We start from the raw sequence: 25,917 nt of genomic DNA, 5'->3' as shown, positions 1-25,917 counted from the left end.
GTGCTGGCTTCCCAGGCCTCTGGAAAGGCAGGCTTCATGGGACCCTGAGTGTCACTGACTCTCTGCTAGGCCACACAGACCTACATTTGGGAAGAGCACTTTCAAGCCAGTGGGGAGGAGGTGCTGGTGGTGACAAGAAAGGGGAGAAGGGGACATGAAGGGACCCACCTGAGTCCCTTCTCCAAATGTGGCTGAGATGTCTATGCAGGTCAATTGTGCTCCCACACCTGACTGTGCATCAGAATTACCTGAGAATTTATTTAAGATAAAGAGGTCCAAGCCTCATCCCAGTCCTCCTAATTCAAAACTTCCTGGGGTAGGGCCCAAACATTTACATTTTGAGCATGTAAGTTTGACATCAACCAGGATTTAAAGCACTGGTCTACATAATTAACTAGGGTAACGAATTAAGCATCTGAGCAAAATCTGAACCTCTGAGGCAGAGACGGTCGAGCTTTAAGCAATGACACTTCCCATGTGCTCATAATCTTGCATGATCTTCACAACTGCCCTAAGACTAGATACTCCTCCCTATTTTAAAGGGGTAAAGCAAAAAACAGGTGAGTAACAGCCCAATGCCACCCAGTTATCAAGAATCTCAGACTCAATTAGAATTCCTCTCTTTCTTCTGGGCCTGTGCTCTTAAGGTTCAGCGCTACTCTGAACAAACACATGAGACGATGGCCGCCCTCCCTCTGCCTCTACAGACAGTAACGTCCTCAGCTTCACTGAGGCTCAGTGCTCCATCTGTCCTGGGGGAGGTGGTAAGAATCTCTGCCTCACAGACTGGAAGGAGGCCTAGGTAAGAGCAGCAGGGCAGTTAACGAAATGGGTACACTCTCGGGAGCCAGACTGTCATGGGTTCAAATTTGGGTTCTGCTATTTTTCTAGCTTTCTAACTTTGGACATGTTAGTCAATTTCTCTTATCTATAGTTTGTTCATCTGCAAAATGGGGGCAATAATTATAGAATATGATGCCTGGCCCATTGTAGGTGCTGACTTGGTGACAGCTGCAGTTAAGAGCAGATTTGCTTTCTTCCTCTTTATTCCTTCCCCACTTCCTTCCTTTCTTCCTTCATTCTTCCCTCCCTTCCTTCCAGTGGGAGTTTAGTAAGGTGCTGCTTTAACCTGGACCAGTCATCCTCAGTTGAAGTGGTCCCTCTCTGCTGGGAGATGGCCATAATTACCAATGAGACAGTGGCTCTGCAAGGCCACTCAGAGTTTCAGAAACCTCCACCCAAGAAAGCAGTCCTGACTCACAACATGTGTCCCATGGGGGAGGGATACAGCTGCCTTCTCCTTCTATTCTGACCCGGAGAGGTGAGTGCTAAGTGGACCCAGAGCTCAGCTGGCTGGGGAGACTGCTAAGGGAGGGGTTCCTCCATGGAAGATACTTCTATCACCAGGTGGCCATGGGCCCAGTTACCCAAATTTGGAAGCTCAGGGTAAGGGGTCATTGCTCCTATCCCAGTATGATTTCTCTCATCCATATCTCTTTCCCCATCAGAGCCCGTTGATTCAGCAGTTTTGGGGGTGCAGCTGGATTTGAACTCTGGTCTACCCTTTGAAGTCCCCTTGCACCTCCTATGCAAGGGGACTGGGGGCCCCTGGAGGAAGTGCCAGATAATGCTTCATGCATATTCAGGGGGTGGAGAGGCTCTGCTGTCTGATTGCCTGGAGTCAAGATCCTTTGAATAGGGTGAAAGTAGGGATGGATGGAGGGGGAGGTTAGAGGATGTCTGGAACCCATGTCATCCACAGAAGATGTGGAGGAAAGGGATTTATGATGTGCTTGGCGAAGGCCTGGATTCCAGGCCATCCTCCATCATTTCTGGGCCCATTTCTGTGACTTCAAGAGATTTAAATTTCCAGTCCCAGGACTTTACCCCTTCAGTCATCCCCTAGCATAGACGGCTATGTGATTCTTGTGCATCACACAACCTGCCTCCCTCCTCAAGCCTCAGGTTCCTCTGTGTAAAATGAAACTTTGAAACAATTGTTCTGTATTCAGGCACTGGCCAGTGATGTCCATCGTGAACTGTTTGCAGTCATGTTGCTGTGAAAAGGCTTGCCAAGACAATTCTATGACGATCTACAGTGCCTGATCTACAAGATGTGATAAACTTTCTATGTGATAACCTTTCTCTCTGTGCCTCAACTTTGTCTTCTGATGGGGAGAGAATAACAATCTTCTTAGGGGGCTCTTGACAATTGAAGGAGATAGCATCTCCGAAAGTGCTTGGCAAAAGGGAAAGCACTATATGAATAGGCCAGAACTACTATTAACATCTCCAGAGCTCAGTCTTGGAACAAGATCACATCACATCCTGTACCAGGAATGTGTAAGTTTCATTCCCCTTAGAAATGTGGTCGGGGCTTCCCTAGTGGCTCAGTAGTAAAGAATCTACCTGTCAATGCAGGGGACATGGGTTCTGATCTCTGATCCAGGAAATTCCCACATGCCTTGGAGCAACTAAGTCCATGCGCCACAACTATTGAGCCTGTGCTCTAGAACTTGTGAGCCATCACTACTGAAGCCCGTGTGCCGTAAAGCCCATGCTCCGCAACAAGGGAAACCACAGCAGTGAGAAACCTGAGCACTGAAACTACAGAGTAGCCCTTGCTCGCTACATCCAGAGGAAAGCCCCTGTGGCAATGAAGACCCAGCACAGCCAAAAATAAATAAATAATTAAAGAAAAAAAAGGAAAGAAATTTGGTCACAGAGAGCTGCAATTTAACAACATCCATTTGCCTTTTTATTATTTTATTTTATTTTGGGGGCTGTGCCTAGTGGCTTGCAGGATCTTAGTTCCCCAACCAGGGATCAGGCCCATGCCCCCTGAAGTGGAAGCACAGAGTCCTAACCACTGGACCACCAAGGAAGTTCCATTTGTTCTTTTTTATAACTTAGGATTGATCTAAGACAATGATTCACAAAGGAAGAGGTACTAAGTCTTAAGGAACATTTTAGAAATCTGTGGGAAAGTTTTCATTGTCACCAATTGAGGAACCCAGACAGAGAAGCCTGGTGGGCTGCAGTCCATGGGGTCGCTAAGAGTCGGACACAACTGAGCGACTTCACTTTCACTTTTTACTTTCAAGCATTGGAGAAGAAAATGGCAACCCACTCCAGTGTTCTTGCCTGGAGAATCCCAGGGACAGGGGAGCCTGATGGGCTGCCGACTATGGGGTCGCACAGAGTTGGACACGACTGAAGCGACTTCGAAGCAGCAGCAGCAGCAGCAGGCATTTATTTGTGAGGGAAAGCTGTTGGGCTCACACTATTAAGAACTGCCTGTTGTGGAGAAGGAAATGGCAACCCATTCCAGTATTCTTGCCTGGGAAATCCCACAGACAGGGGGGCCTGGTGACTCTCTACAGTTCATGGGGTTGCAAAGAGCTGGACACGATTTATGGGGACTAAACAACAGCAATGTGGTATCTATTCATAGGTAAATCTTATAGTATACTATGGTTACTTTGTCTTTTCCAGTGCATTTTGTTTTCCCTGGAGTGAAATGATTTTCTGGCATTTTTATATTGGGTTAATTTTCTATGTACTTAGTAGTAATTCAAATCCAAACACTTCCTCAGTTATGTAAATCTCTTTTCAAAATCTTCAAGTTCATTGAGGGTTATGTTAAGTTTGTCTTCTTGAAGAAATCACTCCTAAAGTTCTCTAACAATGTGGGTTCAGTGTTGTCTTAGCCTGGTTCCCCGTTACTGTCACCCTCAGGATTCCTTCTGATTCTGCCTTGCGTTGGATCTTCTGAACCCCGGACCCCCATATCTGTATGTATTCGGTCCAAACCTCTGTTTTTTGGTAGACGACATTCTCCAGTAGTTTTCTAATAAAAGGAGTTTGGGAGATGGAAAAAAAAGAATTGCCCCTGGGAATTGGAGGATGCTTCAATGACATTTAAGATTCTTGATGGGTTGTTTGTAAAGGTGACTTGGACGGATGTGTCAATAAGCAATTTATGAGGGAAAAAATTGCCGCACATTCCACACTGCTGTTGAGTGTCTCACCAGACACTCATATGGGTAAAACTCTTGATTACAATTACTTGAACCTAGGTTCATTCCTAATTCACACAGAAACACAAAAAGAGGGACTTCCCTGGTGGTGTTGTGGCTGGAACTCTGTTCTCCCAATGCAAGAGGCTTGGGTCTGATCCATGGTTGGAGAACTTCTGCAGCTAAGAGGTCACACGCTGCAACTGAAGATCCAACTTGCAGCTAGGACCTGCAGCAAGGCCAAATAAATAAGTAAATATTTTTAAAAACACAAAAATGGTTTTTGCACTGTTTTCCAGGAATGGAATTAAGCGTGAATTATTAATGTTGGTGGTATTTGAGTTGCTGAACAAAAAACCTATATTTATATTTGTAGTTGTCACATTCAAGACAAGTCTGTGTAGGTGCAAGTAATGGGCTACTTCATTGAGATTTCTAGAGTAGTTGTGGCCAAGCATTTGATATTCAAATATCATATTTTTAATCACTTTTATATTAATTAGGGTATTGACTATATATATATACACACATATATACATACGCACACATATATATTTTAATGCTTAGAGCACACCACGTGGCACACCACGTGGGATCTTAGTTCCTCAACAAGGGATGGAACCCATACAACCTGCATTGAGAGTGTGAAGTTATAGCTGCTGGACCGCCAGAGATGTCCTGGATATTGACTTTCTTTAAAGAGAAAAGTGTGCAGATAGGATATTATTGTTAACTTCATTTCAGAATATTAAAGGGTTGTTAATATATTTGTAATAAAAAAGGAAATACTGATTCAGAAAGGGTTGAGAACCACTAACATAAGACATATTCACATGGAATATGAATATCTGTATCCTTTATAAAAGCACTGTTCTAGATATTACTACATATAAGGCCCCTGGCCAGTGCCTGAATGAAGTACAATAAATTCTCTTGTAGCTCAGTGTTAGAAAGTTTGGCTCATCTGGTATCTGGTAGAAGTACTTCCTTTTATGAGACAATGCAAGTGTAGAATTCATATGTTCCCTTTTTGCATCCACCGCCAGGAAGCTCACAGTTAAGCTTTGATGCTCAATTACAGCAATTATCCCCTATTCAGCATTTTGAGGACAATTATTTCTTTCTTCTCCAATTTCATTTCATTACGGGGTTCTTTAATCATTCTCTAAATACTTGTTTCTATGTCTCTTGCTGTCTAAACCTTTTCTGGAAGTAAGGGGAGCATAAGTAATTACTCTGAAACTCAACAATCACATACCTGCAGTTGCCTTTCCAACAATTCCTGAGCCTGGCAGTCTGGGTCAGAGGCGCCTGGTAGAGCGATTTAGGCTCAGACAGTTTTGCTCTTTTTCCTCTACTTCGTTCTTTCAAGTGGTTCAGAGGTAAAGAATCTGTCTGCAATGCAGGAGACCTGGGTTCAATCTCTGGGTTGGGAGGATCCCCTGGAGAAGGAAATGGCAACCCACTCCAGTATTCTTGTCTGGGAAATCCCATGGACAGAGGAGCCTGGCAGGCTATAGTCCATGGGGTTGCAAAGAATCGGACATGACTGAAGCAACTAACACGATTTCCTTTCATAGGCTCTCACTCTTCCGCTCCAGATGGAGTCTGGGTATTGTGAGAAGTGGAAGCAGGCTCCAGCTGTTAGGGTACACTCCCAAGTCTTGACTGGATGTTGGTGGTCTGGGGTCAAAGTGGGGTCAGAGAAGGGCACCCCAGCTCCAGGACGAGAGAAGCCCAAAGCTCCAGCTGGAGAGACCCTCCTTCCACACACATTCCACACCTTGTCTGAATCTTTCAGCGAGGAGCTTTGAAGCTCAGGTTGAGGCATGCAACTGACCCCTTTTTAAACCCTGGGCCAACCAGACCCTAATTTTGATCTTGAGCAAGGTACCTCTCTGAGCCTCATCTGCTTCCTCACCAGAAATGAGAATGTTAGCTATCTCAAAGGGCTACTACAAAGACTCACTGAGATAACCTGCTAGGTGTTCAGGCAGTGACTGGAACATAACAAGTGTTCAGAAACCACCAGTGGCTGTTCATTCCAGTCTGCTCTGGGTTGGTATGACTCATAGGCCTGTCTGCTGCCCCACAGCTGTGAGCTCCTGGAGGCAAGAGTATGCATTCAATCGTGGCTCCTCATTCATAAGCTTAGTGACTATGGCAAAGTGCTTTCCTTTCTGAGCCTCAGTGCCTTTACAATAAAATAAGGATAATGAAATACACCTAAAATTTGTGGTAAGAGTGAAAATTTGAGGTATGGGCATTTGAAAATTTATTTTAGTTTTAATCTTATGAATATTTTCTGTTTTTTTCTATAATGTGATGTGAAGTCGCTCAGTCGTGTCTAACTCTTTGCGACCCCATGGACTGTAGTCCACCAGGTTCTTCTGTCCATGGGGATCCTCCAGGCAAGAATATTGGAGTGGGTTGCCATTTCCTTCTCCAGGGGATCTTCCCGACCCAGGGATCGAACTTGGGTCTCCCGTGTTGCAGACAGACTCTTTATCCTCTGTGCCACCAGGGAAGATATTTTCTATAACAAATATAAGTTATTCATATATTATAAGTCATTTTTTTCTAAAAAATGCTTTTTTTCTGGGGAAAAAAAAAAAAACTTAAATTTATTGAATACTTGCTACTCAATTTTAGGTGCTGTTCCAAGCACTTTACATACATTATTTCATCTCATTCTCACTCCCATTTTATAAATGAGAAAACCAAGTCTTGAGGAGCAATTTGTCCAGTTGGGTGTAAGTGAATCTATACATATGATAAAATTGCATAAAACTATACACACAAACACACACAGACACATGAGTGCCAATAGAAACAAGTGAAACCTGAATAACGCCTGCAGTCTAGTTAACAGTGTTGTACTTATGTCATCATCCTGGTTTTGATGTTGTACTGTTGTTATGTGAGATGTTACCACTGGGGGAAGCTGGATGATAGGTACCAGCCAGAGACTTACTTTTTTTTCTTGCAACTTTTTCTATAATTAGACTCACATAAACAGTTTTTTAAAAATAAATTAAAAGTTTGTAAAAATAAAGTTTTTTATTTTATTTATTTTTTTTAATTTTATTTTTTTTAATTTTATTTTATTTTTAAACTTTACATAATTGTATTAGTTTTGCCAAATATCAAAATGAGTCCGCCACAGGTATACATGTGTTTCCCATCCTGAACCCTCCAAAAATAAGGTTTTTTAAAAGCTTGTCCTAAGGATAATATAAGAAAATGTGCCACGCACAGTGGTTGGATGCAATTGACATTTCAGCATACATTTTCTTTTCTCTCCACTCTAGAAGTGACTATATTCATCATTTTTAATAATAACAGCCTCCCTTTATTGTGTTTACTATTTACCAGGCCTATTTTACATGCATTGTTTCTTTAATAAAGCCTATGAAGTTGGCACGTTTATTATTCCCCTCCTGCTGATAGGAAAACTCGGGTTCTGCGAGGATAAATCTCTTCTCCACTTGCTAGACAGTGACCAAGCTGGAATTTACACCCAGGCAGCCAGCTGATGACACGGCTCCCCCATGTACTGCTAAAGGTCTGCTTTAAACACTGTCGCAGTTTTGGTAGAAGAAAACAGGCTCAGAGGCGGGAAGAGCTTTGCTCAAGAACACCTGACAAGTCTGTGACTGAGCCAGGAGGAGAACCAAGTCTTTGCATCCTGGGCCAGGGCATTTTCCAGGGCTCATGCCCAGTACTGATCTCTCAGACAGCACACTTTCACTGGCCCTGTCTGGGAGACCACTGATGCCCACAGACAGATCTTCACTCACTCCCTCATCAACCTGTGCAGCTCAGAGCACTTGAGACTTAAGAGAAAAAAGGGTCTGGAGAGGATGGAGGCATGGTGGCCTTCTACTATAGGCAGCCTGGGGAGCCAGAGTAGCTGGGGCCAGAGAGGGCAGGGCAAACCCTCTGAACTTTAGCTGGAGTAGGGGTGGGAAGGGAGGACATGTTTGTGAGGGGGTATTCATGCTAAATCCAGCTCCTGTCCCCCTCAGGCTCCCTTGAGTCACTGGCCCCTGGGGTTAGGACGCATTCTTGAAGGAGTGGTCACAGGGATTCCCTGAACTTTCAGTTCTTAGGCCAGTTTCTATTCATCCTTGATTGAAACCAATTTCCCCCCTCAGACTCAGCACCCATTCCCAACTGGTAATATGGTGACTCGATCCTCTAATTCCTGCCCTGGGACCTCCGTGAACTTGGAGATATTTGCCACAGGTCCAGACCTGGAGTTGGTGGGGAGGACTGGCCTGAATCCCATTTCTCAGAGAGGAAATGGGTCCCAGGTATCTAGTGGGGGGTTTGATTGACCCACATCAGATGAGCCTGATGGGTCTCTCGCCCCAGGCCGTTGCTCCCCGCTACACCCCAAGGCAAGGCAAAATATTCAAGGACCTCCTTCGGGCCGCCCCTCCATCTGTGCACTCTACGGGCCCGCTCAAGAAGCAAACTCCGCCGCTTGGCCCAAGGGAGCGGCTCTAGCGATCCTGTCCGCGGGGAGCAGCGCCCTCGTGTGGTCTCCAGAAGAAGCGCAGCGCTTCCCTTAGCCCCTCCCTTTCTATGAGCTCATTGAACAGGTATTTATTGAGTGCCACTAGGTGCTCTAGGGGCAGTGGTGAAGAAGATAGATAAAATATCTACTTTGTGGACTGTACATTCCAGTGTGTGTGTGCGCGGAGGGGTAGGCAATAAACGATTAAAAATAAATAAATAAACAAGGCAGTTACTAGTAGTGACAATTGCTGGGTAGAAAATAAAACAGAGAAAAGTGATGAAGAAACTAAGAATTCCATGAGTAGGTAATGTCTGAAATGAGACTTAGGTGACAGGGATGCAGTCCTGTGACAATCTGGGGTAAAAACCCTTCTTGCAGAGAGAAAAAGTGCTGCACAGACCCTCCCTCAGGAACAGGCTTCACGTAACAGAGGGAGGCCAGTGTGGCTGGAAAGGAGCGAGCAATGACAGAACAGTAAGAGCCCATCAGGGAGGTGGGCTGGGGCCAGACTATAGATCAGATCTTCAGGTCATGACAGAGTTTAATTATTCTACTAAGAGTAATGAGAATGTATTGTGTGGATTTTCAGCAGAATAAAAGGACCATTACGTTTGAATGAAATGGAAATGTAGTTTAAACATTAAAAATAAAAATAATAGGGCTTCCCTGGTAGCTCAGTGGTAAAGAATCTGCCTGCCAATGCAGGAGACACAGTTTCGATCCCTACTCTGGGAAGATCTCCCATGCCATGGAACAACTAAGCCTGTGCACCCAACTATTGAGCTCAAGCTCTAGAGCCCAAGCTCTGCAACCAGAGAAACCACTGCAGTGAGAAATCCACACCTTGCAATGAAGAGTAGCCCCACTTCATGCAACTAGAAAAAAGCCCTTGAAGCAACGAAGACTCAGAACTGCCAAAAATAAATAACAAGATTATTAAAATAATAATATAATAGGGCTTCTCTTGTGGCTCAGCTGGTAAAGAATCTGCCTGCAATGCAGGAGACCTGGGTTCGATCCCTGGGTTGGGAAGATTCCCTGGAGAAGGGAAAGGCTACCCACTCCAGTATTCTGGCCTGGAGAATTCCATGGACTGTATAGTCCATGGGGTCGCAATGAGTTGGACACAACTGAGTGACTTTCACTTACACTAATAATATAAAAAGGTCCTCTTGGTTGCTTTGTGGAGAATGAAAGAGTGGAAGCAGAGAGATCTCCATAAGAAATTAGAAAGCTGCTGAAATAATTCAGGTGAGACGTGATTATAGCTTGGAACAAGGAGGTAATGTTGGAAGTAGGGAGGTGTGGTTGAATTCTGGGTCTGTTTTGAAGGTTGAGTCAATAGGACTTGCATGTTAACAGACCATGTTCTCCCTTGCTCATCTAGCTCCAGGAACTCCTCCACACACACACCCTAGGTGGCTCCTCCATCTTCACTGGGGGGCTGAGTTAGAGAGGCCAATACCAGGCACACAGCTAAATTAGGAAGTTTCCAGGTGTGGCTGAACAAATGAAGTTAAGATGCGGACCTATGTTCTCCATGAACGGCCTCCACTTTCCATCATTAGCTCATTTAATGACAGGGTCTCTGCTTGCTGTCTCCCTTCTTCGTTAGTCTGCCTAACTTCTACAGACCCAGTTATTTAGTAGGCCTCTGTTTCTCCAAATGTATATCCTCAGGGTGTGTTGGTGACACCCAAAACAGTCCACTGTATTTTGTGTTTGTATTTGATACAGAGTATGGGGTGGTATAATCTGGGGGTCAGTCCTCAGACCCAAGCCAGTGATAGACTCCCATTAATTTACACAAAATACAATAGGGTCAGACCTGATCCCACAGGAAACACGCATAACACTTTTGCTCCAGGTTGGGCGTTTCTGGAGAGCCTGGAAAATGTTAGGTTGGCCTCACACTCAGGCTAGCCAAGAGGGGAAAACAACCACAGGGGAGGTGACCAGTTGGCTCTGGAGTCAGCAGGTCTGGCTCTGTTTGTGTTGTATGGCGGGGTGGGGGGTGCATTATAAATGCAGCCAGCCAGAGGGCCCCTGGCCTCAGAACCTAGGACCACACCAGTCCCTGAGAGTTTGTAGAAGCTTCACTGAGATGAAGCTGCCAGGTCAAGAGGAGTCTGACATCTCCAGTGCTAGTGAAAATGTGCCCACAGGAGAGCTGGACAGTGGCCCTGGCTCTGGCCTCAGCCCTGATGGCCCCTTAGACACAGACAGCAGGGAACTGGAGGTACCCAAGGACCCTCCGCTCTTCATTCAGCTGAATGAGCTGCTGGGCTGGCCCCACGCACCCGAGTGGAAAGAGACAGGCAGGTGAGTGGGATCCAGGACAGTTTTATTGGGTCCTTCCCTTTCCCCCATTGGGTCCTCCTCCATGACCCCAGCTCTTCCTGTGTGCGGGGTTGGTATTATCACCTCCAATCATGAGTTTCTTTTTGTGTTCCCCATTTCAGACCCTCATGCTCTATGGTGCTCAGCCTTTTCTGCAGTCTGGTTTTGAGTTCCCCAAGATCCAAGATGAGGGGGTGACTTCCCTGGGGAGGGGCTCTGTACCACTGGGCCCATGACTTCACCCTTGTCTCACCTTCCTTGGCTCTCCTGCATCCTCACTCTTGGACCTGGGAGAGATGCCCCCAGTAACACTGTCTGCCCCTCTCACCATAGGTGGGTGCTGTTTGAGGAGAAGTTGGAAGTGGGTGCAGGCCGGTGGAGCACCCCCCACGTGCCCACCGTGGCACTGCCCAGCCTCCAGAAGCTCCGCAGCTTGTTGGCCAAGGGCCTTGTCCTGCTGGACTGTCCAGCTCTGAGCCTCCAGGAGCTCACAGGTGCCCTGGGACCCTTTGCTGGGAGGGCCTGGGCATCCTCATGATTTCTCTAAGATTTTCCCCATGAAGTCTTAGAATTTTCCAGAGCCCACCCCACCCTACTCTTGAGAATTATCCACCCCTGTATCACAAGGAAGAGGTGGAAATGCAGAGGGGAAGAGCAAGTCCATTGGTTGGACTTGTGTTCCCTGAGACTCTTGGAAGGGAAAGGAGCCTGGGCAGAGGGGAAAGGGGAAGAATTCAGGGGCAGGGAGTTCTCAGGAAAGGATGGGAGCCCCACCTCTGTTCTCCAGAGCAAGTGACCAGAGTGGAGTCGTTGAGCCCAGAGCTGAGAGGGAAGCTGAAGGCTTTGCTGCTGCAGAGACCCCAGCACCTCATCCAGACCCCATGCACCGGCCCCTGCTGGGGTAAGAGGGCCCTCCCTGGGCCCAAGACCAAAATCCCTGGGGTGGGAGGACCCCAGGTCTCCCCTCACCTTCCTGGACCAGCAGTGGCCTGGCATTGGGTCAGACCTCAACTTAGGACTCGAGGGTGAGAAGCAGCAGGGGCAGTCCTGAGGGGAGAGGAAGGGCTAGAAGCACAAGGGCCAGAGCTCCATGAAGAGATGTTCTTGGCGGGCATCGTGGTGAGCTTTACACACAGCAGATCATTTCATCTTCACAACAACACTGGGAGGTAATACCATAATTATCCTCATTTTAGTGATGAGAAAACTGAGGAGTAGCAGGGGGAAGGTGTGCTCCAGTTTCCATAACAATGCAAAGCTGGTCAGGGAACCCTGGTGGATCCACCCCCAAGTCCTGTGGTTTTTTATAATATATAGATATTCAGTTTAGTTCAATTCAGTTGCTCAGTCATGTCCGACTCTTTGGAACCCCATGGACTGCAGCATGCCAGGCTTCCCTGTCCATCACCAACTGCCGGAGGTTACTCAAACTCATCTCCATTGAGTCAGTGATGCCATCCAACCATCTCATCCTCTGTCATCCCCTTCTCCTCCTGCCTTCAATCTTTCCCAGCATCAGGGTCTTTTCAAATGAGTCAGCTCTTCACATCAGGTGGCAAAAGTATTGGAGTTTCAGCTTCAGCATCAGTCCTTCCAATGAACACTCAGGACTGATCTCCTTTAGGATGGACTGGTTGGATCTCCTTGCAGTCCAAGGGACTCTCAAGAATATTCTCCAACACCACAGTTCAAAACCATCAACTCTTTGGCACTCAGCTTTCTTTATAGTCCAACTCTCACATCCATACGTGACTACTGGAAAAACCATAACCTTGATGAGACAGACCTTTGTTGGCAAAGTAATGTCTCTGCTTTTTAATATGCTGTCTAGGGTGGTCATAACTTTTCTTCCAAGGAGTAAGTGTCTTTTCATTTCATGGCTGCAGTCACCATCTGCAGTGATTATGATATACTGCTGCTGCTGCAAAGTCGCTTCAGTCGTGTCCGACTCTGTGCGACCCCATAGACTGCAGCCCACCAGGCTCCCCTGTCCCTGGGATTCTCCAGGCAAGAACACTGGAGTGGGTTGCCATTTCCAATGCATGAAAGTGAAAAGTGAAAGTGAAATCGCTCAGTCGTGTCCGACTCCCAGCGACCCCATGGACTGCAGCCTACCAGGCTCCTCTGTCCGTGGGATTTTCCAGGCAAGAGTACTGGAGTGGGGTGCCATTGCCTTCTGCAGATTACGATATAGCTTTTATTTATTATTATTATTTGTTTGGCTGTGCTGGGTCTTCCTTGCTGAGCAAGGGCTTTCTCTAGTCACAGCAAGTAGGGGCTGCTCTCTAGTTGGGTTAGTTGCTCTGTGGCACGTGCGATCTTCCCATACCAGGGACTGAACCCATATTCCCTGCACTGGCAGGTGGATTCTTAACCACTGGACCACTAGGGAAGTCCCCAAAGCCTGTGCTCTTAAACATAATCCTGTTTTGTAGGATCTGCCCATCCAAGAGAGGCTTCTCAGGAGGAGGAAGCCCCCCTGAAGGAACAGGTTTGTGGCCCTTCCAAGGGCAGGGCTGGGAGAGAGGTCAGGGGAGCCACCCTCCACTGGGCTCCTTATCAGTCAAGGTCCTGCCTACATCCTCTCCCCTGAATAACCTTTCATCGTCTGTGTCTCCTTGAACCCCCACCCAGCATCAGAACCCTCTAAGACAGAAGTTCGCTGCAGGGGCTGAAGCAGGAGCTGTGCTGGCAGGACAGCTGGGCTTCCTGGAACAGCCACTGGGGGTCTTTGTGCGACTGAGGGATCCGGTGGTACTGGGGCCCCTTATTGAGGTGCCCCTCCCCAGCAGGTGAGGTGGCTGAGTTGGGGGTCAGGGATCCTGGAATCCAGAAAAGGCCTTTACCCAGGAGGGTATTAGGAAGTCTTTGGGACCAGTTCTTTAGGGTGTGTGGGGGGTGGTGCTTAGGGAGGGGTAGTGGTTAGAGCTGCAAAGACGGTGTGAGCGTGTATACGGGGAGTAGTAATGAGGTCAGAGGCCAGGGCTGCCCTGTGAGATAGCAGCCTCTGATTCTCTCCAGGACCTGGTTCTTTCCTCAGGTTTTTCTGCCTGCTCCTCGGTCCCCCTACACTGGGAAGGGGCTACCATGAGATGGGCCGAGCAGTGGCCATCCTCCTCAGTGACCTGGTGAGCTGGACAGGCATGTGTGTCTGTGTGCATGCACATAGGCTTGTGTCAAGTGAGTGTGTGTGTACTCTCTAGGTGTGACTGAGTACGACAGTGAAGCAGAATGTGGCTTCCTGTCTGTGAGCAGGAGGATTGAAATTGCCTTGGCTACCACCACAGCCCCCCTTACCTAGCACAGAGCTGGCACACAGTAGGCACCCACAGATACTCCCTGAATGCATGCATGCCTGAATGAATGCTTAAATGACTCATCTGCCTATGTGACCTGTGTCTAGTTTTGAAACTGTGAAAATGCATGTAAGAACAGATCTGTATTTAGACTGTATTTAGTGCCTCTCTGTGCCCCTATCCCCAGCAATTTCAGTGGAGAGTTCGGCGGGCCAGCAGCCTTCATGACCTTCTGGCAGCCCTGGATGCTTTCCTAGAGGAAGTGACAGTGCTCCCTCCAGGTCGATGGGACCCAACAGCTCGGATTCCCCCACCTAAATGCCTGCCCTCTGAGCACAAAAGGTATCTGGGGGGTCATCATGCCATAGAGATCCTTCCAGTGTTGAGGAAGGGAAGTGGGGGAGGGGGGCGAGAGGAAAGGGTAAGACCTGCGTTCTGCTGGACCACTCTGTGGCTGTGAGACCTTGAGTACCTTCCCGTGCTGGAGCCTGGCTTTCACTATTAGAAGGCGACCTGGACCTTGTGGAGTTGCGGCGCCCCCAGCCCGCAAACACACAACCCGCCGCCAGGGGGCGGATCGCCGAGAACTCTGGCGCCGAGTCGCGGTCTGGTAGCAGAGCCTTAGCCAACTCGGGTTCCCCTGGTCCTCAGGCTCCCTTCGCAATTGCGGGTGGCCAAGGGGCCCTCTGTCCGGAGAAGGACCCCAGCTGAGGACAGGCACGGCCGCAGACAGCACGCGGCTAACCCGGAGTTGCAGCGGACAGGCAGGTGAGGCGTGCTGAGGTGGAAGCCAGGGTACCTTGGGTGGGGGGGGGGCAGTGGGGTGTCATGGGCTTGAGGTGTGCAGTCACTGTGGGGGACGCGGGGGGAGGCTCACCTGGCCCCAGGGACTTGGGATGCTGAAGCCTGGATCACTGACAACCCATGGGCGGGAGGCTGTTCGGGGGCCTTGTCCAGGACGTGCGGCGGAAGGCCTCGTGGTACCCCAGCGACTTCTTGGACGCCCTGCACCCCCAGTGCTTCTCGGCCGTGCTCTACATTTACCTGGCCACCATCACTAACGCCATCACTTTTGGGGGTCTGCTGGGAGAAGCCACCGACGGTGCGCAGGTGGGTGGGTGGGAAGCAGGCCTATCTTCTGTGTTCAACCAGCCGTGCCCTACGCCCTCCTCTAGTGTCTATGGTTGGGCTGAGGAGGCTCCCAGGGAACTTGGGTACCTGTCCTGACAGGGGCCATTGTTGGCTTCTAGGGGGTGCTGGAAAGCTTCCTGGGCACGGCAGTGACTGGAGCTGCCTTCTGCCTGATGGCTGGCCAGCCCCTCACCATCCTTAGCAGCACCGGGCCAGTGCTGGTCTTTGAACGTCTGCTCTTCTCCTTCAGCAGGTAGGAGAATTCCCCCACCTCACCTGACCTCACTAGCACACCCTCAGCCTGGTCTCAGCTGGGTTAGTAGGGGAGGGTAGAAACTGGCTCCAGGGGCACCTGACCTGGGTTAGGTTGGGAGTAAGAGTGGGCCCAGGCAAACCCTGCTGTCTCTTACCTCCCCCAGAGATCACAGCCTGGATTACCTGCCCTTCCGCCTGTGGGTTGGCATCTGGGTGGCCATCTTTTGCCTGGTGCTGGTGGCCACGGAGGCCAGCGTGCTGGTGCGCTACTTTACCCGCTTCACCGAGGAAGGCTTCTGTGCTCTCATCAGTCTCATCTTCATCTATGATGCTGTTGGAAAAATGCTGACCTTGACCCATGCCTATCCCATCCAGAGACCTGGCTCTCCCACCTATGGCTGTCTCTGCCAGTACCCAGATCCAGGAGGTGGGTGAGGGAACTTGTTGTTGTTTGGTCACTAAGTCATGTTCAACTCTTTTTGCAACCCCATGGACTGTAGCCTGCCAGGCTCCTCTGTCCATGGGATTTCCCAGGAAAGAATATTGGAGCGGTTGTCATTCCCTTCACCAGGGTATCTTCCCCACCCAGGGATCAAACTCACATCTCCTGCATTGGCAGACAGATTCTTTACCACTGAGCCACCTGGGAAGCCCGAGGGAAATAGGGAGCTTGGCAAAATAAGGGAGGATGCAGGAAGGGTTGTTGTCCCCTTAGTTAAGTTCAGCAAAATGCTGAGTACCTACCCAGTAGCCAGCAGCAAACTTCCTTTCTTTGGTTCTGAGTCAGATGAAAAATAAGTCAACAGAGCAGGCCTAATTTCATCTTTTACTTCTGCCAGTGCTAAGAGAAGACCATGGTTATATCTATGAGTATGTGGGCTTCCTAATGATGAAACCAAAATTGGATTGACTTACTCACCCAGTCATGGCCATGCTGGACAGGGACTGTCTCACCCTAGAGGAGCAGAGCTCAATGCATGCAGGGTGCTTACTCCCTAGAGAGGGAGAGGAAGGGGCAGGACCAAGCATGCCCAGCTTCTTCTCCCAAAGTCACCAACCAAATAAATCACCACTCTTCCCCTGGGCCATGTGAGTGACAGGGTGGAGAGGAGCTCGGACTATTGCACCAGCACATTTCCTTCCACATGGCCAGGAACACCAGGACTGGGGAATAGGCATCCTCTCAAGAGTGCCAGACTCTGTACCAGGCACGAACAACAATAATTCTGATGCTGGTGGAAACACACAAATGTGTGTGCTCAGTCATTTACTAGGCACTTGCTTTGGCCGGTCCTGTGCCAGCCACCAGGGATACAGATAGGGAGGGAATTTGAAGGGATAAGGGTAAGAGGCAGTGTCCTGAGAACAGACTGGGTAGTGATTGGAGTCAGCAGACAGATGAGTCAGAACAAAGAACTCTCTGGTTCAGCTGGACCTGTGAAATTAGGCTTCTAATTAAGGCTGGAGAAGGTTCCCAGGGGAAGAAAACTCACTTGAATTCTCTGCTTCCCAGGAAATGAGTCTCAGTGGACAAGCACAAACCCTAAAGACAGAGATGACATCTTGAGCATGGTGAGGGCCTGTTCCTGGGAGGGCCTGAGAAAGAGAGGGTGGAGGTCAAAAAGTTAGTGGTTCCAGGCTCTTCTGACCCTTCATAGGCCACTGAGGCCCAACCATTTGCTATGGCTGGAGATCTCTTATCTGGTGTCCTCAGTCTCATTGGGCATCAGTGGACCTTTATCTCACTGCCCATAATCCCAACCTGGATGACCTCTCCACACAGGACCTAGGCCTGGTCAATGCATCCTTGCTGCCCCCACCTGAGTGTGCCCAGCGGGGAGGCCATCCTCGTGGGCCCGGCTGTCATACAGTCCCAGATATTGCCTTCTTCTCCATCCTCCTCTTCCTTACTTCCTTCCTCTTTGCCATGGCCCTCAAGCACGTAAAGACCAGTCGCTTCTTCCCCTCCGTGGTGAGTGTCACCTGGACTTCTGTGGGAGAGAACTGGCTCTTGGCCTTGGGCCCTGTCTGCAAATGGGAAAGGGGGCAGAAGGAGGGGGTGGTGGCCTGAACCTGACTGAGTGTCCGCTGGGTGGCCAGGTACGCAAGATGCTGGGTGACTTCTCCTCGGTCCTGGCCATCCTGCTAGGCTGTGGCCTCGATGCCTTCCTTGGCCTAGCCACACCGAAGCTCATGGTGCCCAGAGAGTTCAAGGTGAGAGCTGGGCATGAAGGGGAGAGGGCAAAGCAGAGTCAGCAGACAGGACCCTAGAGGAGGAAGATGAATCGATACCACACTTCTCTAGCCTTCCGTTTTCTCATTCATAAGATAGAAATAGTATAATAATGGTCTTACAGAATTGTTGTGAGGGCACATTGTGTACCAGACACATAGTAAGCCTAGGATAGGTAGCTACTGTTGCAGGTAAGAGGTTAAAAGAGTGGGTTCTGGTTAGCCAGCCCTGGGTCTGAGTCCCATTTCTGTCACTTCCTAGCTGTGTGTCTTGGGAAAGTTAACCCACATTCTGAGCCTCAATTTCTTCATCTATAAAATGGAAATAATAAATAACAATAGTTTCTGCCTCATAGCTTGTTTTGAGGTTCACAGAAGATCATAGTCCCAAGCACTGTCACATTACTGGGACTGACTCATACCAACACCTCAATTAATGCTAGTTATTGTTGTTCTGTGTTCTCCCTACCCTCGGCATGGCCCTACTTACTACTCCCCACTCTCTACTTTGCACCCCCAATTGCCTGCTCTGATGGGGTCAAGCTAGAGCTCCCTGCCCAGGGCATGACAGTGCACAGGACAAGGCTCAGCGCTCACTTAGTACCTAAACTTTGTCGGTGCATTTGGAGACCTCCCCTCCAGCTTCCCTCAGGACAGGAAAGCAGGGTGGCTCCAAGGCTCCAAGGCAGCCTTAGGGGCTCAGAACCCAAGATAGCAACTGAGGCCCTCCCCGACACAGACGCCTTGTAATCAGAGCAGACGCAGACACACCCAGCCCTATCCCTGCCCCAGCCCCAGATCAAGGCAGGTCTGAACCTGAGTTGCCCGGCTCTTGGTGGGGGAGGGGGGTGGTTGCTTAGGGAGGAGTGCTCTGTACATCAAGAAGTGTGGGTGGGCCTCATCCACTACCTCCTCCTCTTACAGGGAGGGAAGGACCCTAAGACTCAAAGTCCAGAGCCCCTGGTTCCAGCCCAACCCCCAGGCTGGTCTCCGTCCTTCTGCCCTGGGATGCGCTGAACCAGCTGTACACACACAGACTGCTCCCACCTAGCATCCAGTGTCTTACAGTGGGTGGGGAGGGGGGCATTGTGGAAGAATGCCATGGCTAGAGTGTGTAGATGAGGTGTTCTTAAGATAGCCTCTCCAATTTGTCCATGGACTCCTCTTCCCCAGCCCACACTCCCTGGACGTGGCTGGCTGGTGTCACCTTTTGGAGCCAACCCCTGGTGGCTGAGTGTGGCAGCTGCCCTGCCTGCTCTGCTATTGTCTATCCTCATTTTCATGGACCAGCAGATCACAGGGGTCATCCTCAACCGTGCTGAATACAGACTGCGGGTAAGGCCTGCAGGGTCAGACCCCAGGTCCCTAGCCCAAGGGACAGGAGCTCCAGGGTGGGGTCTGGGTTCCCCCTCTCTCACCCCAGAGGACAGAGGGCCCAGATCTGGGCTAGCTTCATCCTCACTGCCCCACACCGCCTGCAGAAGGGAGCTGGCTTCCACCTGGACCTCTTCTGTGTGGCTGTGCTCATGCCCTTCACATCAGCGCTTGGGCTGCCCTGGTATGTCTCAGCCACTGTCATCTCCCTGGCCCACATGGACAGTCTTCGGAGAGAGAGCAGAGCCTGTGCCCCAGGGGAGGCTCCCAGCTTTCTGGGCATCAGGTAAGGCCAGTATTCAGGAGACTGGAATGAGACGTGGGCAGCAAAGTCAGGTACTGGGTACAGCGCAGAGTTATTTGGGCAACTTAAATTCTAAGCTGGTGACTCCAGAGGGCTCTCTCACTGCCCCATGAGCACTGAAGTGGGGTGAATGGGTGGGTGCTGGGCTCCTTCAGTCATGGGACTGGGAGGGGCCTCCAGGGGAGCATCATGGAGGTGAGTGTGAAGGCTGAGCAAGGATGAGGTGCCACCTAAGAATCCCACTCCGTGTAGAAGCACCTCATTGATATTATAGAGTAACATCACAAAAACAATTTTATTGGAAATGCAATCTAATTGTTGAGAGTATGGGAAATCAACTTTGTACATTATGAAGTAAAAGTTTTTATGGTGGTATAAGATTGCTTAATTTTCCATCAAAATAAAAACAAAGACCAACTTTGAACTTGAGCTGCTGAAGAGGACTGGGACCCTCATATAGAGGTAACCTGTCCCTTCTTCTCCACCAATTTTTCACACCAAGCTCAGATCCCCTCCCTTCCAGGGAACTATCAGGGGATCCCTCCACTTCCCTCATGCCAGGGCCCCAAACCTGGCACCCCAGGGGCTCCCCCAGAGCTAACTCCTCCTTTCCCCACAGAGAGCAGAGGCTGACGGGCCTGGCAGTATTCATCCTCACAGGAATCTCCATCTTCCTGGCACCTATACTCAAGGTACCTTAAACAAGCCAGCATCAGGGTCAAGGCAGTAAAAATAATAAATATAGCAAGAATTGACATTGGCTGAACATTTACTACATACTGGGCACTGTGTTAAGTTTTCTTCACCCACAGTCTCATTTAATCCTGGCATAACCCATGAGAAGCATATACACTTTTAAAGTGAGGAAGCTGAAAGTTAAAGAGGTTAAGGAACTTACAAGAGACCACCAAGAGACCTGGTTTCTCAGATCTATCTGAGAACCTGAACTGTGACCCAATTGGCTTTCTACCCAGTGGAGCCAAGTAGAGACACGCCATCATCCCCAGGGGCCAAGCACTAGCTACTCTTACTCCATACTCAATGAGGCTTAGACTAAGAACATGATCATCACAATCCAGGAAAACTTCTGAGGCAAAACCCCTTCACATCTCCCTCACCAGATGTTTATAGAATACCTGCTGGAGTGCAAGGCTCTGAGAGGCACCTGGGAGAAGGGAATGGGAAGGGGAAGGATACTGAAAAAGAATATGGAACCAAGCCCCTGTCAGCAACAGATACACATGAATAAAAATTATGTAACAAGTAACAGCAGAAAGGTTCAACAAGCCAGTACAGCAGAGCAGTCAAGGAGGGTGTGGAGAATTGTACACAAGAGTCACTGGCAGGATGACAGGAGGTTAGGGGAGGGAAAGGTCATGGAAGCTGGATGAGAGGAGAGTAGTTGAAAGAGCCAGATGGACTGGATCAGCCGCTGACTAAACTAGGTGACTCCCGTTCAGCAGATATTTACCGAGCATAAGCCATATGCCAAGTACTGTTCCAGGGACCGGGGATATAGTGGTGATCAAAAGAGGTCATCCACATCTTGCATTCTGGTGAGAGGAGACAGATAAAAACAATTAAAACAATAAAATAGGATAATTTCAGATAGTGATAACTTCTATGAAAATAAAAGAGGGTGGGGTGATCTTAATGGTGCACTTAATGGCAAGGCCTTTCTGGGGTGTCATGACAGGAGTAATGAGAGGGAGGTCAGGGAAGAGCATTTAGGTGGAGGGACTAGCAAAGCAAAAGGCCTTGCAAAGGGGTAGAAGTAAATGTGGGCACATTGAGGAAAGGAAAGGGGGCCAGTACAACAGGAACAGAGAGAACAGAGAGGAATGCGAGAGAGGAGTGGAGAGGTAATGGGCAAGTTACTTAGCCTCTCTGAAATCCAACTTCTCCATCTGTAAAATGGAGACAATTATAGAATTTACCTCATCTGACTGATGTGAACATTCAATGAAATCAGGCATGCAAAGTGGGTATGTTTAGATCTTGGAGGCTGGAGGCTGGAGGCTGGGGTTATCTGGGCAGCTAGCAGAGGCGAACTGCTTTGCCAGCTCTCCAATTCTCTCTACCAGTTCATCCCAATGCCTCTTCTCTATGGCATCTTCCTGTACATGGGGGTGACAGCGATTAGCAGCATCCAGGTGAGCCCATTACTTCCTGCCTACATTTGCTAGTTCTCCTCCTCTTTTCCTGCTTCTCCTGGGCACAGAGCCTCTGCTGCCACACTCTGGATGGAGAGGGGACCAAGGGAGCCTTCTGACCTCCAAGCTAGGCTTGGATAGCTAACAGTGACACCCTCCAGACTACCTGAGTACCCTGTTTTCTTCCTCCCCTTGTTCCCCCAGTTCACGAAGAGGGTGCAGCTATTATTGATACCAGCGAAGCACCAGCCAGACCTTCTGTTCTTGCGGCATGTGCCCCTGAGCAGGGTCCACCTGTTCACAGCCATCCAGCTTGCCTGCCTGGGTCTGCTTTGGATAATCAAGTCTACCCCTGCAGCTATCATCTTCCCCATCATGGTGACTTGTGGCAGGGTTGGGTGGTGTCCTGGTGGCTCTGAGCCTGGGAGGGTGGTCAAGGCCTCACAAGAGGAAGAATCTCTCCTCTGTCACTTGTCCTGGCTCTGCCTGGTTGGGAATCTCAGGACAAGGAAAGATGGCCAAGGGATAACTGTGAGGCTCTGGACCTGGGATATCTGGTTTAATTCCTTTCCCAACCTCTTTGGGCTCGTCAACCACAGGTAGGGATAGAAGGCCCAGAAGGAAACTGAGGACCTGGGAGAGGCAAGGCTGGCACTCTTTTACCCAGTTAGGTGATACTGTAAGCTTCTGGCTTTGTTCTTACCAACTGAGGAAGTTAAGAGTCATGGGCTTTGCTTTGGAACCAATCTGGTTACTACATCTCAGTTCTGTGACCTCTGAGAAGTTAGTAAGCTCCCAGGGTCTCAGTTTCCTCCTCTGTACAATGGAAATAACTATCATGTCTACCTCATATGAATGTGTTAGCATTCACTGAAACTATACACAATGCGGCTGTTGTTAACGTTCCTGCTGCTATTGCTGACAGCCCTTGGCTTTGTTTCTATCCCTGCAGTTGCTGGGCCTGGTGGGAGTCCGAAAGGCACTGGAGTGGGTCTTCTCGCCACAGGAACTCCTCTGGCTGGATGAGCTGATGCCGGAGAAGGAGAGAAGCATCCCTGAAAAGGGAGTGGAGCCAGAGTACTCGTTCAGTGGAAGTGACAGTGAAGATGTGAGCTCCTGGAGAACAGGGCAGGGGTTGGGGAGAGAAGTCATCTCCAGGAGTTTAACTGAAGTATAATATCTCTATTAAGTCTGAAGATCTGATCAACACAGTGACTCCTCCTAGTTCTGTATTAACATAGGCACACTGAAGGAGTGAGGGAAATTTTTCTTCATATGAGTCCAGGGCTGTATGAGGGTTGGAAATGGTCGGGGACAAAACTCTTAAGTGGATTGTCTTACCCAGGATCTTTGTCTTAAGGTGGATTTATATCCTTTCACTCTCTGGGTCCTTTTCTTTCTGCTCTTTCTCTCAGTCTTTTGTCTTTTTATTCCCAACTCATCTTGAGATCTCTGTTTCACAGTCAGAACTGATGTATCAGCCAAAGGCTCCGGAAATCAACATCTCTGTGAATTAGCTGGAGTAGCAGTATGGAGTTGAGACCCAGGAAACTGAGGTAAGGGTGTGAGGGAAATGCCCCCAGGGTCGAGGGTGGGGCGGTGGGGGCTCTGGTGGTGGAAAGCTCGTCTGTGTGCTGAATGGCTGTTTCCTCTACATGTTCCAGTCCTTCATGAACCCCAGAGTGGGAGTGGGTAGGAGAATCTCTCCAGAGGAAAGCTGGAAACAAGAGAGGGTACCTGGGCCTGGCTCCCTGTGGCACTGAAGTCTAGCCAGTAGAGGGAGCTCAAGCTCACATCAAGCTGGCAGGGATGGGAACTGGGGAAGGGAAGGGTTCGAAGATAAAAGAATGGAAAGGAATGGGAGGAGAGAAAGAGAGGATAAAGCTCCCAGCAGCTTGCTTGCTTGCTGAGCCTTGGAGGCTCCTTCCAGAGGCTGCCAAGAACCACACTACAAACAAGTGGGGGTGGGGGGTTCTTTGTCACTTGCCCTCTCTGCCATTCTTTTATTTTATTCATCTATTTCTCAAAATATTTTCTTAGCACTTCTGGAGTGTCCAGGTACTAGTGGTATAATAGTCACGGTTCCTGACCTCAGGAAGTTAAAATTCCTGTGGGAAAGACACACTGGAAACTGTTAGAGTGGGCTAGTGCTGGCTCAGGGAAGGAGAGGCTGTGGCAGCAGAGAGGCCTCCAAGGAGGGTGGTGAAGTGGTGGGAGCTGGGTAGGGCTTCCAAGAGGAAGTGGTCCATAATTTGAAAACTGAAGAACAAACAGAAGCTAGTCAGGATAAGATGAAGGGAAAACGTTCTAGGCAAAGGGTGCAGCACGTGCAAAAGCCTAGAATTTTTCCCCTTTGATAAAATGAACTCTTTAGGGTTTGTCCTCTCCATGGTTCCCCAAGTCCAAGAACCTGAGTCCCCACCAGCTGCAGTGGAAAATTCTGGGGGCTAGAGGGAGACAGGGCAAATCATGGTCTAGCCCAGAACGAGATCTCCTGAGCTCGCCTTACTCCCGGTTACTACTGCTGGCTGTGTTCGTTGTTTTACTTGTGTCCCTGAGCACTTGCTCTGACCCCACTATGTCTTCTCTCTGTTCACAGGTATTTATTCAGGAAGTCAGGAAATTACTGGCCTTTGGCTTAACTGCCAGATGCTCAGTCAGCTGGGAGCCTGGAACACTGGGGCAGGACTGGAAGGCAGCTGGCCAAGACCTCAGTCACCCTCCTGAGCTGGGGGTGGAGAGTGGCAGGGAACAAGCAGGCTTGCTTTGTGGTTAGGAAAGTCTGGTAAGTCAGAGGGACTGACCAGGCCCCATTTACTCTTTACTCCATTAAAGGAACCTAAGTCTAGCAGCCCTTCTCATTTTGAAACTTCTATCCTCACAGATTCTCTTTTATACAATCAGGGGGTTGCCAGGGAACTCTTCTCAGTTTGCGAAAGGGAAAAATGTCCCTCTTTCCAGAATAAGTACTCCTCTATTTTAAAGTGTTTTTACATGTTTAAGAATAAACTTAATTTTTTTTAACCACAGAAGTGAATGAGATTACTGCAAAATATTGGAACACTCTAGAAATGTATAATTTTGAAGTGGAAACCATTCCAGAGATAACTAGGGCTCACCTTTTAGTATATATTGTTCAGGTTTCTTGAGTTCTATAACATGCTTGATACTTAGGATGCATTGGATGTTTTCCCCATGTCAGTACTGCATACATATCCAACTTATTCTTTTTGCATAGAATAAATAACTTTATAAGCTGGGAAAGATATCATATATATAAAAGAGTATATAAAATGTCTTCTGCAAGGGCAAGAATTTCTCCAGAGTATATACCTAGGAGTGAAGTTAAGGAGTAACAATAAAAAGAACACCTGCCAAAGAAGATATAGAGATGGCCAACAAACACATTAAAAGAGAATCAACACTGCCCGTTATTAGAGAAATATAAATCAAAACTACAATGAGACACCACCTCACACCAGTCAGAATGGCCGTCATAAAAACATCTACAAACAATAAATGCTGGAGAGGGTGTGGAGAAAAGGGAACCCTCTTGCACTGTTGGTGGGAATGTAAATTGATAAAACCACTGTGGAGAAGAGTAAAGAGGTTCCTTTAAAAATGAAACTACCATATGATCCAGCAATCCCACTACTGGGCATATAGCTTCAGGAAACTATAATTCAAAAAAACACATGTAAAAAATAATAAAAAACAAAAAGCAAACAAACAAAAAGACACATGTACCTCAGTATTCATTGCAGCACTATTTATAATAGCCAAGACATGAAAGCAACCTAAATGTTCATCAACAGATGAATAGATAAAGATGTTGTACATATGTACAATGGGATATTACTGAGCCATAAAAAGGAATGAAACTGATCATTTGTAGTGATGTGGATGAATCTCGAGTCTGTCATACAGAGTGAAGTCAGAAAGAGAAAAATATTTATATTGACACATATATATGAAATTTAGAAAGTAGCACTAATGAACCTATTTGCAGGGCAGGAATAAAGATGCAGACGTAGAGAATAGACTGTGGACACAGAAGGGGAAGAAGAGGGTGGGATGAATTGAGAAAGTAGCACTGACATATATACACTATCATGGGTAAAACAGATAGCTAGTGGGAAGCTGCTGTTAAACACAGGGAGCCCAGTCTGGTGCTCTGTGATGACTTAGAGGAATGGGATGGGATGGGGGAGAGAGGGGATATATGTATACATATAGCTGATTCATATTGTTGTACAGCAGAGTGTAACACAATATTGTAAAGCAGTTA

General features: G+C 48.5%; 1 protein-coding gene and 1 long non-coding RNA gene across 2 annotated transcripts in view; one reads left to right on the top strand and one right to left on the bottom strand.

The window, feature by feature from the left end:
• Window positions 1-9,716: 9,716 nt before the first annotated feature.
• Window positions 9,717-24,653, top strand: SLC4A9 (solute carrier family 4 member 9). Its single transcript, XM_027546278.1, has 22 exons — window positions 9,717-10,866; window positions 11,218-11,378; window positions 11,672-11,785; window positions 13,320-13,375; window positions 13,519-13,676; window positions 13,925-14,012; window positions 14,368-14,522; window positions 14,832-14,948; window positions 15,116-15,290; window positions 15,431-15,564; window positions 15,731-15,993; window positions 17,080-17,138; window positions 17,350-17,538; window positions 17,667-17,780; window positions 18,972-19,133; window positions 19,280-19,458; window positions 20,096-20,168; window positions 21,561-21,629; window positions 21,834-22,007; window positions 22,582-22,737; window positions 23,093-23,185; window positions 24,229-24,653. Exons 1-21 carry the CDS (start codon window positions 10,439-10,441, stop codon window positions 23,144-23,146), a joined length of 3,078 nt encoding a protein of 1,025 aa, XP_027402079.1. The 5' UTR covers window positions 9,717-10,438; the 3' UTR covers window positions 23,147-23,185; window positions 24,229-24,653.
• Window positions 15,178-25,917, bottom strand: part of LOC113895278 — a 47,496-nt gene continuing 36,756 nt past the window's right edge. The window contains exons 2-5 of the long non-coding RNA XR_003511804.1: window positions 20,948-21,029; window positions 16,311-17,162; window positions 15,750-15,897; window positions 15,178-15,263 (exon numbers count right to left, since the gene is read on the bottom strand). This is a non-coding gene — a long non-coding RNA (uncharacterized LOC113895278). The remainder of the gene's footprint in view (window positions 15,264-15,749; window positions 15,898-16,310; window positions 17,163-20,947; window positions 21,030-25,917) is intronic.

The sequence above is a fragment of the Bos indicus x Bos taurus genome, chromosome 7 (genome assembly GCF_003369695.1).
Source record: "Bos indicus x Bos taurus breed Angus x Brahman F1 hybrid chromosome 7, Bos_hybrid_MaternalHap_v2.0, whole genome shotgun sequence".
In the NCBI taxonomy this organism is placed as follows: domain Eukaryota; kingdom Metazoa; phylum Chordata; class Mammalia; order Artiodactyla; family Bovidae; genus Bos; species Bos indicus x Bos taurus.
This window is presented reverse-complemented; position numbering and strand designations above follow the sequence as displayed.